The sequence below is a fragment of the Elgaria multicarinata genome, chromosome 3 (assembly GCF_023053635.1).
Source record: "Elgaria multicarinata webbii isolate HBS135686 ecotype San Diego chromosome 3, rElgMul1.1.pri, whole genome shotgun sequence".
NCBI lineage: Eukaryota > Metazoa > Chordata > Lepidosauria > Squamata > Anguidae > Elgaria > Elgaria multicarinata.
In genome coordinates, this window is record NC_086173.1 from 120727339 (window position 1) to 120741025 (window position 13687).

At 42.1% G+C, this 13687-nt stretch overlaps 1 protein-coding gene across 1 annotated transcript; it reads right to left on the minus strand.

Moving 5' to 3' along the window:
- On the minus strand, positions 1–13290 carry CHCHD4 (coiled-coil-helix-coiled-coil-helix domain containing 4). The gene is made up of 3 exons (XM_063121395.1): positions 13202–13290; positions 7457–7555; positions 1–1185 (listed from the first exon to the last, which is right to left on the minus strand). Exons 1-3 carry the CDS (start codon positions 13221–13223, stop codon positions 902–904), a joined length of 405 nt encoding a protein of 134 aa, XP_062977465.1. The 5' UTR covers positions 13224–13290; the 3' UTR covers positions 1–901.
- Between the last annotated feature and the right edge of the window lie 397 nt (positions 13291–13687).

The window sequence follows — 13687 nt, forward strand, 5'->3', positions numbered from 1 at the left end:
CAAGGTGAAAAGATTTTGCCTTTAATGTACACTCAAGTCACAATATCTATTCAGAGGCTGTTACTCCAGGTAACGTTGTAATTGTCTTGTCAAGGGCAGCTATTTTAGCAACCTGCCTGAAGAAGGGACAGGCTTGAAAAAAGGTAACCCTACAAAACAGGGTAAATCAGAAACATTAAGGAACACATCGGCCAATGTTCTTCACCGTCAACTCAGTTATATCAGGAGCTGATCAACACTTTTAAAAAAATATGGAAAATCAGACTTAGTGACATTAATCCTACTCCCCCTACACATATACTAACATTAATTTTCCATTCCCAGAAATCAGTAGCATATGCAAACTTTATATGCTATTAAAGCATACAGACTGTCCAATTGAAAGTTTCACCCATATTCTTATCAGTTTCTGAAGCTTTCTCAAAACCAGAAATGTTTATGCTATTTTTAAAACACAGAACACATCTGAGACAACTCAATGCCCAAAATTTAATTTAGCTGACTTCATATCCTTGCTGATGGGTTCACCCCCATTGAGGGTTGGATCCATCTTTCTACTGATCTTGTTAAAGCCAACCAGCAGACTTAACATGACTGGAGAAGAAGAAAATAACTGCTAAAAAAGGTGTGCCTGCAAATGGTTTTTTTTTTTTTTTGCTATGTATTGAGTGCATAGCAAAAAAAAGTGCTCTGCAGCAGTTAACTTATTAAGACCATAGGGCTGAGGTGTCTTTCTTTGCTGCAAGCTATTTCACATGATACAGTGTACAGAGTAGAAGTGAAGTGCATTCCTTGAAGGATCGGAAGGGGCTGTGAGGAGAAAGGGAGGGAGAAGGATGTTCTGCATAAGTTCATGTGTCTCTAAACATAGAAAGGAGACCACGGCCTCCACACAGCTTCATTAGCTTGATCCCTCCTCCTCTTTGCCTACAGAAGGACTAGTTTCTAAATCTTTGCTCTGCTTTTCTTCTTCGTCATCATCTTCTTGAGGGTACAGATCCGGGTACTTCTGCATGCACTCTTGCATTGCACGAAACTGGTCCACACAATCTGATCCTTTTATTTCTTCCTTGCTATAATGGAAACAGGAAAAGGCTGACTTGAATTGTTCCCCACAAGGACCGCTAGCCATCCCGCCAAGGCAAGGACAATTCCAGTTGATATCTCCATTAGGTAATATCAAACCTAGAAAGGAAAAAAGAAATCAGGAACTTAATAGTAATGGGGATTTTTTAAAAAGACTAATACATCTATCTCATTTGAATGAACTAATGTGTTGTAGATTCAATATGGTGTAGAATAAGACTACCTATTTTATGCTGAGACTTACAGTAAGTCCCCTAAAAAAAACAATCTGATAAATTCTGTATCTGAAGCAACCTATGCTGACAGAATACTGCTTGTAATAGCAAACGTGGCTGAAGCTGAGGAAAGTCCCTTTTTTGCTTACATGAAGCCAAATTTGGGGCTGAAAATATGAAGTAGGTTACATGGGACCTTTGTGCAAAGCAGAAGGAATATAGTTTTGTTTTGCAAATAAGAAAACACAGAAGATGCCAAACAAAGAACAGAACAGCTGTCTGACACTTCAGGCCATTGGCTAACACTTTAAAAGAAAATCTGAGCCATTTCCAGAAGCAAGCCTTCCCTGATCGCCCTGTGCTTACTAAGTTCTCCATGTGCAATTAACTAAGCCCGGCTGCTACTTATCCAACATAAACAGCAATCAGGCTGGACATTAATAAAGGTTGCGCAGCAGCAAAAATTAACATATTGAACTCTTCAGGGGATTTTTTACTTGAGTCTGCTGTTCTAGTCACACTTATTGAAGAGTAAGTCCCATTGAACACAGTGGGGCATACTTCATATTGTATCATAGAATAGTAGAGTTGGAAGGGGCCTGTAAGGCCATTGCAGGAATCTACCTTAAAGCATACCTGACAGATGGCTGTCCAGATACTTCTTGAATGCCTCTAGTGTGGGAGAACCCACGACCTCCCTAGGCAATCGGTTCTATTGCCGTACTGCTCTAAGTGTCAGGAAGTTTTTCCTGATGTCCAGCTGGAATCTGGTTTCCTGTAACTTGAGCTCATTATTCCGTGTCCTGTACTCTGGGAGGATTGAGAAGAGATCCTGGCCCTCCTCTATGTACTTGAAGTACTTGTGTACTTGAAGTACTTGAAGAGTGCTATCATGTCTCCCCTCAATCTTCTCTTCTCAAGAGATCCATTCTTCCAGAGTACATACAAGAAACCTGACACAATTCATCAGGAAGTTCTCCTGCACAAGTCCCATTGAAACAAATGGGAGGCTGCACAAGAGCATTTCTGCCCCAGGGAAAACTGCTAACTGTGACAGACAGCTGCAACCAGGACTGAAGCAAATTCACAGGATCAATTTAACACATCTGTTGTGTGCTTGGTAATAATAATAATTTTATTTTTTAACTGCCTCTCCGTTTGGATCGAGGCGGGGAACAACAGTAAACATAAAATACATAAAACTGAATTAAAAACATAGTATACATTATTAAAATTCTATAAAACCAACTTTGCTATCTTGAAGAAACTTTTGCTTTTAAACAAAATTGTATTAAACATCCATGTTGATTTTCTCCTCAACAAAACTGCTTTTCACCAAAACAAAAAAAGAAGGGGGGGAGTCTCCTTCATTCATCTTTTTGTATTCATGGCCAGTAAGCAATTCAGTTCTACATCTTTAGAAGCTCCTGCAGAAGTCTCAGATAGGGGGATGCTGATGCTGACAGCCTGCAAAAAGCAGAAATCATTTCCACCCAATCTATAGACTCCAGGCTGGCTCTTGGCCAGTAATATGTCTTGTCTGAAGTTATAAATGCTGAAAGAGAAGGCAAGACACTCAACTTGTGCTTCTGCACATCTTTCTGGTATAAGATACAGATGGTGGCTAAAGTTGGGGGTGGGGGAGATCAGCTATTTCTTTTCATCTCAAGAAGGGTGCAAGGTTAACCTGAATCACATCAAGCCTGTAAGTCCCTTACTGGAAGAAGTGTGTGTGTGTGTGTGTGTGTGTGTGTGTGTGTGTGTGTGTGTGTGTAGGGGGGGAGGGGGGATAAATGGAAGGGTGTGCTTTTTTAGCATGAAGTGCATTAGCAAATACAGTCTAAGCACAGCTGTTTCTAATTATATAACTAAAGTTATACTTCATCAACCTTCTATGATGAGTCTCTCTCACAAACCCCACATGGCTTCAATGCACAGATGATCTCGCTCACCCTCACAGCTTGGGGAAAAGGTTGGCTGCTCACCAGAGGGCGATGCCACACTCCCCACGGAGAGTTTATTTATTGAAACCTACACTTTACAGATCTTCAGCCAGATATTAAGGGTGCATGCATGACATACATACGTATATTCATGCAATAAGTCTTTAAAAATAAATAGCGGAAATTGCAACAGATTCAAAATTCAGTGGCAAGGCTGCCAGTTGGATCTGGGCCACCCAGGTGCATCATGCCCTTGGCGCCTACCTATTTGTTTCTGGGCTTATTCAATGTGCTGGTCTTGGGATTTAAAGACCTGAACAGCCTGGGACCAAGCGTCTGAAGGACCACCTACACCTACTCGAACCTGCTCAATCAAAAGGGATCCTCTTCAGAGGCCTTCCTCATGGCTCTGTTTTATAACACTCATCCTACATTATGCCTCTTTTCGAGTTTAATACAACTATTTTACAACAGACAAGAATAGAATTACCAACTTCTACTGCTAGCCAGGCACTGCGTGCATATTTCAAAACAAATCCATGTGGCAAAGTTTTATGCTAAGAGAGAAGGCTCAAACAGTTTCATATCTAGAAGATAGTCAAAAGCACAGTGGAAATACAGCTTCCTCAGTGTGTGAATGCTGCCCCCTAGAGATTAAAGCCAAATGAAGAGTCCCAGCTACAATTTTTTAAGTAAAGTAATCTACACTAGGAAGTGATGGTTTTCATTTCTAATGCAAACACTACCTGAGGTTCTCCAGCTCAGTCACCTCCATGAATCAAGTAACCTGTTTGACCCTCCCCTAAAGAAAGTGGCTGACCCATTTCTCTCTTATTCTAGACCACAAAAATGCCGATTGGGTCACAAGACGAGGACAGGCCTGTGGCTCCAGTTTCAGTCAAGGTTCACATAAAGTCAGGGCTATGAGGTCAAGAAGGTGTTGATAGTTCTCTTTGCAACCACTCACACAAGAACATACGAAGCTGCTTTATAGGGAGCCCGTATAACATGTGTTGCCTAGCACAAGTGCCCTGTCCTCCACAATTCCCCCCATAACACATGCTGCTGCCCCACTACGCTGGGTACAAAAGAAGGAATGTCTTCCCCCATGCTGCCTGTGTAACAGCAAAATTGGGCTCCTGACGGCGTGCCCATCAGCTATTTGGCAGGAGCCCAATTCTTCTAGGCAACAGGTGCACAAAGATGGTCTTCCTCATGCACCTGTTTCTCAGCAGAATAAGCCCCCGCAAAAAGCCACTGCCGGAGAACGGATGCACAAGGAGAGTCACCCCTGCGCATCCATTTCCCAGCAGAATCAGCAGGGAAACAGGTGTATGGGGACAACCCTCCCTGCGCACTTGCTTCTCAAGTGAATCTGCTTGCGATCCAGGTTGTTGGGACTGGGGATGGAGAGGTGGGTGGGGGACCAGATTAAAACTCTATCGCCAAAATCCCAGTGACTTGGATCATGATCACTGAGAAGATGCTAACAGCACCCTCCTCCCAGCAATCATGATCCAAGTCGCTGGGATGGGGGTAGGGGAAGAAGAGTGTGTGTGTGTGTGTGACTGGGGGGGGGGTACAGGCATGGTAGTGGCGGGGGTGTGGCCCTCAGGAGGATGACACACACACACACACGGAGCACAAGAAGCTGCCCATCCCTGCCAAATAATATAAGTCTATCTAGTCCAGTACTGTCTATGCCAAGTGGCTGTGGCTTATTTGTGCCAAGCCTGGACATAAACCCTTAGTATAACATATTAGATTTTTCATATAAATCATGAGGAAAGGAGAGGTGGGAGACTGCAGGATTTATAGTCAAAATAGCTGGCCCATATTTCACAAAACAATATAGGGTATATTTGGATGCAATACAGGAATCCTAGTGATTGACTACTAAAACATAATGGTACGGAAGTGCCACTGGAAAAGGTAAAAAGGGAACACTATAGCCTTAAGATGTAGCTGAAGTAAGTCAAGAGTTCTCAAATACTGCCATAAAGCTCTTGGAGAAGGAGGTGGCTCCTATGGCAATGCTGAGTCTTACTTTAGGGATAAGCTGATGAAAGGAGGTGGAAGCAGGGCCATATAGGCCCAGAGCAGGTTGTAGTAATTTATTTCTATGCTGCCTTTTGGGCAGAAAGCCACCCAACCCCCACAAAGAGAGCTCAAAGAGACTAAAATGCAGATACCACATACAAACAATACAATAAACTACAACATTTTTAGGCTATTAGAAAAAGATATAAAAAGAAGAGTTGACTCCAGTACTGGTCATCAGCACAACAGAAAGAAACACAGCCTCTGCCTAGTCAAAACACATGGCAAGGGGAAGATCATACTAGGGTCAGACCTTCCTTGAAGGGGGCCTACCAACACTCCCAAGAACCCGTGTTTGTAAGCGAATGAGCTTGAGTTGGTCTAACATTCCTTTCAAAACTGCAGTTCAACTTGCCTAACTTGGAAAAGGCACTAGTGAACAAATTAACAAATGAGCTAGATTTAGAGGAGGGCAATTTATCAGAATAAACAATATGCAAACATTTGGCCATAAAACTACCCAAACTGACATATCCCTTGATTACTTAAGCATACAGGTGAGCATACAAACTGGAAGATCCTAGAGTCTCTCTAGGACCATGGGATCTTCAGGGTCCATGTGTTCACCTTTACACCCTAAGAGCGAAGTAGAGGTAGAAGACATGGACTTGCTGCTGATCTTACAACTGCAAAGCGGTTCAGGTTCCAACTTGTTAATTACAGAACACGAAAAATGCTACAAGTTATCAACTATAAGTTGATGGCTATGTAGTGGAAACATGCATGGCCATAAGGCGCAATTCTAATTTATTCCCAACATGTTTCAGTTGTCTACATCAGAATTTCAACAGGAAGCTAGGCACACTAGAGCTACCAAGACAGAGACTGGGCTTGGATGATCGTGCAGGGGGAAGAAGTTATCATGGCTTCTCCCCTTGCCCCTGTACATGCCACATGCGTGATGTCAATTACATAATTCCCCGCAATAATCCCCTGTGATGCAGCATGTTATCTGAACCCAGTGTGGAGCACGTGTGTGTGTGTATGGCTTCTTACCCACCCTACAACCCATGATATGCAGTAGAGTTTGCAAGGTAGGTACAAAGCCATGCCTGCCATGCCATGCTCCAGGTTTGCCATGCACTGCATTGCAAGGGGATCATGCAAATAGAGGTCACGTGCGGAGAGAGGAGCCACAATGGCGTCTTCCCCCTATGTGATTGTCCAAACACATCCATAATGTCAAACCATGGTTTGGTATTAGGAGCACAAACAGGCACGAGGCTTGGGTTCACATGCTTCCAATTTGCAAACCATGGTTTAGCCACAAACCAGGACTGGAAACTCCAGTTGACCATGGTTGGTTGCAAACTGTAATCAGAAGTTTCCAATCTCACCACATGAGGGAGCATGTGAGCCTGAAGCGAATTCTTGTAATGCTAAACCATGGTTTGGTGTTATATCTTAATAGCCTTATTGTTCCTAATTGTAGGCAGTGAAGAAAAGTACTAATTTTTACAATTAGATACTCGTTAGATCTAATCGTTAGATACTACCTGCCATCCAGTCACAAACTAAAGCATGTATAAAGTACGCTTGCTTGTGAATATTTCATTTCATTTCCGGAATTAGAATATACCCAAAAAATTATATTGTGCCTTGGACCATTTCTGAGCTTTGAGGGTTTATTTAAGTGGCCAACTGCTATTTTTTTAGGTTAGAACCAGAGTTAGTCAAATTAAACCTGTTGGTATCAAAAGGACTTGTTAATCATACAAATATAGGAAGCAGGCTTATACTCAGTCAGACCATTGGTCGATCTAATCCAGTAATGTCAACACTTACAGGCAAGCAGGACTCCAGGGTTTCAGGCACAAGTTTTTCCAACCTTACCTGGAGATGCCAGAGATTGAACCCAGGACCTTTGACACATACAGCACGGACTCTAGCTCTGAGCTATGACTATCTTAAGTCCTATTGATTTCAAGTAACTAAGTTTGATCCACTCTGTTAATGATTATTAAGCCACAATGATACATAACAAATATGGTAATACATTCAAATAAAATTAGTTGGATTTTCTTCCAGATCCACTTTATTTCAATATAGGAAGAAACTAAACACATATTGGAGCATGCTTAAATGAACACTGCTCATTCCCATACCACTGACCATGGTCTTCATAAGGATCATTGGGATCATCTGCCACCAATTCAGCACTGCTTGGTGTCTCATGGTCTTCTTTGGTCACAAATATAATTCTGTCCTTTCCTGAAAATTAAAAACATGAACACAAAAACCTCAGAAGAACATTAGGCACAGGTAAAACTGGGCTTCAAAGCTGTTGCCAAAAGAAGTCTTTGAACAATTCCATAAATAGATGCATTCCTCTTAGATGCTAACAGTTCTCTTCCACGTGGCCCTGGAGAGGCTTGTCACAGCCATGTATGGATCCTAGTATTACATTTGGTTAGAGCAAACTGGAGGGCATTCAGAAATTAAGGATAAACATAGGCTTGGATCCAAAGATGCTTTAGCCCCACTGGATACAATCTATGATATTTTCCAAACTTCTATGAAGCCTTGCAATGAAAGTGTGAGAGAAGTAGGCTGTGCTAATTCTAAAAGGCAGATTACAGTCTACAAACACTTTTTTTTAAAAAAAAGAAAAGATGGTATAAAGGGGTCAGAGATCAATTAATCTCATTAGTCAACAAAGACAGGACAAATAGTAATGAGCTTATGATGTCAGCAGGGTAATTTAACTTCCATTGTGAATCAATTTGCTTTGATTTTATAGTGTGGAGCTGGAAAAAGCCGAATACGGTCACATGAAACAGCTATCCTGGGATGACCCTGCAAACGAGATTGTCCTAGGACACATCTCACTGTCTAGCCCCGGAACACTGAAATCATGCATCAGCACTTCTATGGAAAGGTTCTGCCTAACCCAAAGTAACCTGGATAAGCCAGAGACGACTGAAGCATTAAACAACCTTAGAGCAAAAATATTATATTTTATTTATTTATTACTTTTCTGTACTGCTCCATAGCCAAGCTCTCTGGGCAGTTGACAAAAACTAAAACCTCAAAGTACAGCATAAAACATTGTAAAATATAAAAAAGCTTAAAACTACAATATAAAACATATTCACCCCAGTCATTTCATAAGAACCACAGTAGAACCAATTAACATAATTCTGATCTAATTTTAGCCAAGTGAGACTACTTAGTTAGAAGGCAACACTAAAGAAGAAGGTATTAATACAAATAACTTTTGTCCAATTCTGCAACAGCTAAGGTAGCCTCAAATATTTTGTCAATGTCAGATTTCAGTTTTGTTCTGAATCCTAAATACTAACAGCATTCTCCAAGTATGAATCCTTATGTTGCCAAAATAGCACCAACCACGCATGCTAAGGAGGTTTGAGCAGGCTTGGGGGAACCCGAGGTTTGTGAAATTTTAACACTTAATTTTAACTTAAATTTAAATTTTACTGTTTTAACTCTGTATTTTAATCTTATAATCAACTTTGCTGTGTGGTTTTATCCTGGTTGCGCTTTTTATACTGTATTTCGTAATTGTGTTTTTAACCTGTTGGGTGTTTTTTGCGGTTTTAATTTTTGTGAACCGCCCAGAGAGCTTCGGCTATTGGGCGGTATAAAAATGTAATAAATAAATAAATAAATAAAAGCACACACACAAAACTTTAGAAAAAAACTCAAGAGGGGAACCCAAAACAGCCCAATGAGAACTGAGCATGCTCAGTGCACATCGAATGTCGCCTGACTGTTGAAGGGGGGGGGAGCAGAGAATGGAATGGAGTATCCTAGAAGCAGGCATGGCTTCTAGGGTTTTGCTGCAGGTCACACTTGTTTAAAGCAACTGTATTACATTCAAGAAGCATCATGACCTCCAACGAAACGGCTGCTACAATCAATTTCATGGCCCCATCTGCACTTGCTTAAAACACCACCAACACTGGACTATCTGGCAGAGTTGTCATATACTACACTAACACACACACACACACTTCCACAAAATGGGAATAGCAATGCTGGGCTACTTTGCAGGATTTGTGTAGCTCATGCTTTCTCAGCCACAGCCCTGCCTCCTGCAATATGGGTATACTAATGATGAACTTTATCTGTACATATTACCAAGGTAATTTTTAAAATGTTTATAAACTCAGGAAAAAACATATATTAAAAGACCTGTCTTTGCAGCTACCTTTTGTTTTTTGGTAGATACACTACTGACCACTACTGGATGAAATTTGAAATGGCTGTCTTCATAATGTGACAGCCATTCTCCCCATTTTTCTTACGTTCTCTTTCAGTAATTTCCCAGCCTTTGTAGGTGAAAGCACAGGGTTTTATTTATTATTTATTTATTACATTTTAATACTGCCCAATAGCCGAAGCTATTTAAGGTGCTTTAAGTTTTAAGGTGCTTTCACATGCCAACATTAACAGCCCAATCCTATGCATGTTTACAGGTGTGCGTTGGGGAGTGAAGCCAAAAAAAGCCAGTGTACATAAGGAGTGCATCTTCCCGCATGATTCTGGGACGGACAGGGATTGTACTTACAAGCAATACACACACATTTCCCAGATGGGTGACATTTCTGTGTTCTCCCCCCATCTCTCGGCTGGAAAATAACTCAATTGTTCACTTTAAATTCAAATTAAAGTGAACAAAGCCAGGGGCCCATACCAGGTGGAACAGGATAGGGAGTCTGGGATCTTCATAGTCACAGTCAGTGAGGGAGCCTGTCATACTACTGCTTGTAGGCACTCCTACAAGCTACCAGACCAAGAGCAATCAGGCCACAGCAATGCCTGGCTGGGTCTGCCAGGAAGCGAACCTCACTGCCCCTTCCAGATCCACATTCCACCATTTGCATTGCAGCCACTCTCAATTGAATTCAATGGAATCCCCACCCACCCAGATTTAATTTACTGACATCCCCTAGCTGGGCGTCACCCACCCATGTTGTTGCAGGGAACTGATAAGCAGAGATAGATAGGGCAGGAGTGCACAACATGAGGTGCTGTTGCCTCTCTCAGAATGGAGCAACTTTCTTATGCTGCGGCCCGCTACTACCTCTTTGCCTTACAAAGAGGTGCTCACACGATGCCAATTAAACTTAAGGGCATACCCCCCTTACTTAATTTACTGACCTCCTCTCCTATCCTGAACTTTGCTTGAGTGGCTGGAAACTGAAAATATAGACAGGCTGGGCAGATACAGCAGCTGTTGTTGCTGCTCTCAGAATGTCATGTCTGAAATCTGGACGGGGGCAGTTGCACCCCCTTTGCTCCTATAAACGAATGCCCATGTGAAGGCCCGTTCTTGGTGTCCTAAGAATGAGAGTTGGGAGATTTGAACTAGGGACTTTTCTGTAGCCACAAACTCACTAGTAAGCCTTAGCTAAGCCAGTAGTCTCACACTGTAATCCAGGGAGAACAACACTAGTTTACCTCACAGGGCTTTTGCAATGATTACCGAAATGGTTACAGGAAGAATTTTGAACATTTGAAATGTGCTATACGAATGTTTATTATTACATAAAATTTAATCTCCGAGCGTTGTACACTTCTATGAAGAGTCTGGAGCTTACGGGGGATTTTTGTAAGATATGTGGCATGCCGACATCTACAGCATAAACTCATTTAAGAGCAGATTATATCTTTCTACAATTGACAGGCTCAGCCGTTTATTTGGGAGAATGGTAGGGTGGGGGGACAGAAGAGGAAATGTACCCTCACTTAAAGGAAATAACAATTTGTTATTGTTTACATATGGTGTTATTGAATAAGGTAAGTGAAGAATCTTGGGACACTAGCTGTTCTTGGCTTTCAGCCAATTCAGCCCTTGAAAATATAAGCAAATTCAGGCACTCTCAGTCCAGAGTAACAGGCCTAGTGAGTGTATGAACATATGTTCAGAAAAGTTACAGAAGAAAGAATGAAAGAGCATTGAGGCTACTTTAAAGGTCAACAAATTGCTGTATATGCTTGGGCAGCTAGACCCACTAATCCATTAAAGCCACAATCAGTTTGCTAGCCTTTACGGTAATATAAGACTTGTTTTTAGACGAAACGTGTGCTCTTCGGCACAGCAGATAACTGCAAGGCAAAAAGTCACAGTCATCGTTGTAGTTTTCAAATATATTACTTTGTAAAGCCTTTGCTCCAACAGCTATTAAATATAATTATAAGCATTCGTTTAAGTCTTCACTTGACTTTAGACTTAAATTACCATTTGTTGCTTTCATTTAAATTTCCTTACTTAATCACTAGCATTTTATTACTATCATTCAGTCAATACTAATTGTTTACCTAGCTTTTTATTATATACTTGATTCTCAACAGTTTAGTCAATTACACATTTTGTAATTTATACTGCTAGTGGATGTTACTGTTTGATCTTTACATTACTTGACAGAAATTGCTAGTCAGTGTCATCCTTTTATTCATTCTGTTCTATTGGGAAAGAAAGGGAAATGGGGCATGAGGGGAGAGAAAGACTGAAAGAGCCTCTATTCAAGAATTACTGGTAAAAGGAACACCACCTTACTATCAACATCAAACCAGATGCTAGTATTTTTTTAAAAATAGCTTTGGGCATGTCATCCAAGTTCAAGGTCTCACTCAGCCATAATTATATGCATGTATCAAGTAGACAGAATTGGTTGGGGCTGCCTTTTGTAAATTAAGATATTGGAGCCATGCCGTGAAATTGTCTTCCATCTAACCTACTTTACAGTGCCGTTAAGGAAATAAAAATGTGATAGAAGCCCAGCATAACTCTCTATGAGCCCTTAGGTTAGAGTAGTAGTATGTTCAGTTGGAATTCTTTACTTAAAGGCGTCAGAAGTCAATATCAAGTGTTTTAATTTCACGCGTGTTTTCATCCTGCAGAGTTACAGCGTAAGTTTGAACATTTGTCAAATTTCACCTAGCATCGACAATATAGGGCAGCTTTCACCCAACTTGATACTCTGCAGATGAGCTAGACTACAACTCCCAGGCCAGCATCCAAGCCAGCCATGCCGACTAGGGGATCCTAGGAATTGTAGTCCAACATATCTCAAGAGCACGAGATTAGGAAAGGCTGATATAGGGATGTGATGAATCAATAGGTGCAGAGCTCTATTTTCAAAAAGAGTCTTAAACGAATGGCACTAGGAAATGTTGTGATTATGTTTTAAGCAAGTTTAAGCGCAAACTGACAGTGAACTTTTCTTAAACCCTACTCAACTGACAATACTTGAGAACAGACCACAGGTGATTTTTAAAAAAAACTGCCAGCATTGTTAAGGGCACAATCTTATGCGTATTTAGAGAGAGAAAAGTCCTACAACTCTCAGCATTCCCCAGCCATGGCTGAGGAACGCTGGGCGTTGTAGGCCTTTTTCTAGCTCTAAACGTCCATAGGAGGGCACCCTAAGAGAGATGAAATATGCCCAGGGTTCAAATCCCTGCTGAGCCACATGACCCTCACGGAGTGACCTTGGGCCAGCAATTCTCCCCTAGCCCAGCCGACCTCACAGGATTGTTTCGAGAGGAAAAGGGCACCGCATACACTACATTGAGTCCTTTGAGCAAAGGGCAGATAAAACTGTAGCAAAGGCACACAGTAAAATAAATATTGTAGCCGTTTATTCTGAGTGGCATTTTTAAAATATAGCTTAAACTGCTTTGAGCGTGCGGGAAATTGGCATAAAATATTGTAATGAAATTAATAAATACTCCTCCTCCCGCAGAACTAGGCGAAGTTCTGGACAGAGGCTACAAGAAGGGATGTGGCCGCACCATCATTAATCCTACTGCTACCACCACCACCAGCACCTATTTCTCCTTCCCCATCCTACCCATCCCCCTTTTCATTCGGCCCGCGGGCCCCGGTACCTTCTTGCCTGCAGTAGGACATGGCTGGGGAAAGCAGAGAGCGCGTTACCCCCTCCACGACGCAAAATGATCCAAACCCCGACCCGTCGGCTGGCCTCACCACAACCACTGCTACTGTTAGCCGGCGGTACAGTGGAGCGCGCGAGGTTTTTTTTTCTTCTCCTCCTGCTTCCAGGCTCGCTCGCGACGACCTCTCACCCCACTGCGCGAGAAGGACCCCAGGGAGAAGGCCAGAAGCCGCCTGAGCGCCTCTTTCTTCCCCTTCACGGGTCCACAAGGAAGTCCACGAGCGATGCAAGACCGCCCCGGCAAGGCCAGAGTCTTCCTTGTTGCGTGATCAAAAGGAAAGGGGAGAAAATACAAACAGAGCCGTTATTCACGACGAACTACATCTCCCATCACGCTGTGCGCCTTATCCCTCTCCTCCCGCCGTTTTCCCGACATGCTTTGTGTGACCTTTAGTCATTATCCCTCCCCGCCCTCGCC

What these genes read in the sequence shown, in the direction of transcription:
- CHCHD4 (XM_063121395.1), bottom strand. Translation starts at nt 13,223, where the DNA reads ATGTCCTACTGCAGGCAAGAAG. An exon ending in GTCCTACTGCAGGCAAGAAG is followed by an intron (nt 7,556 to 13,201) that starts GTACCGGGGCCC and finishes TTTAATTTTCAG; the next exon opens with GAAAGGACAGAATTATATTT. An exon ending in TGATCCTTATGAAGACCATG is followed by an intron (nt 1,186 to 7,456) that starts GTCAGTGGTATG and finishes TTTCCTTTCTAG; the next exon opens with GTTTGATATTACCTAATGGA.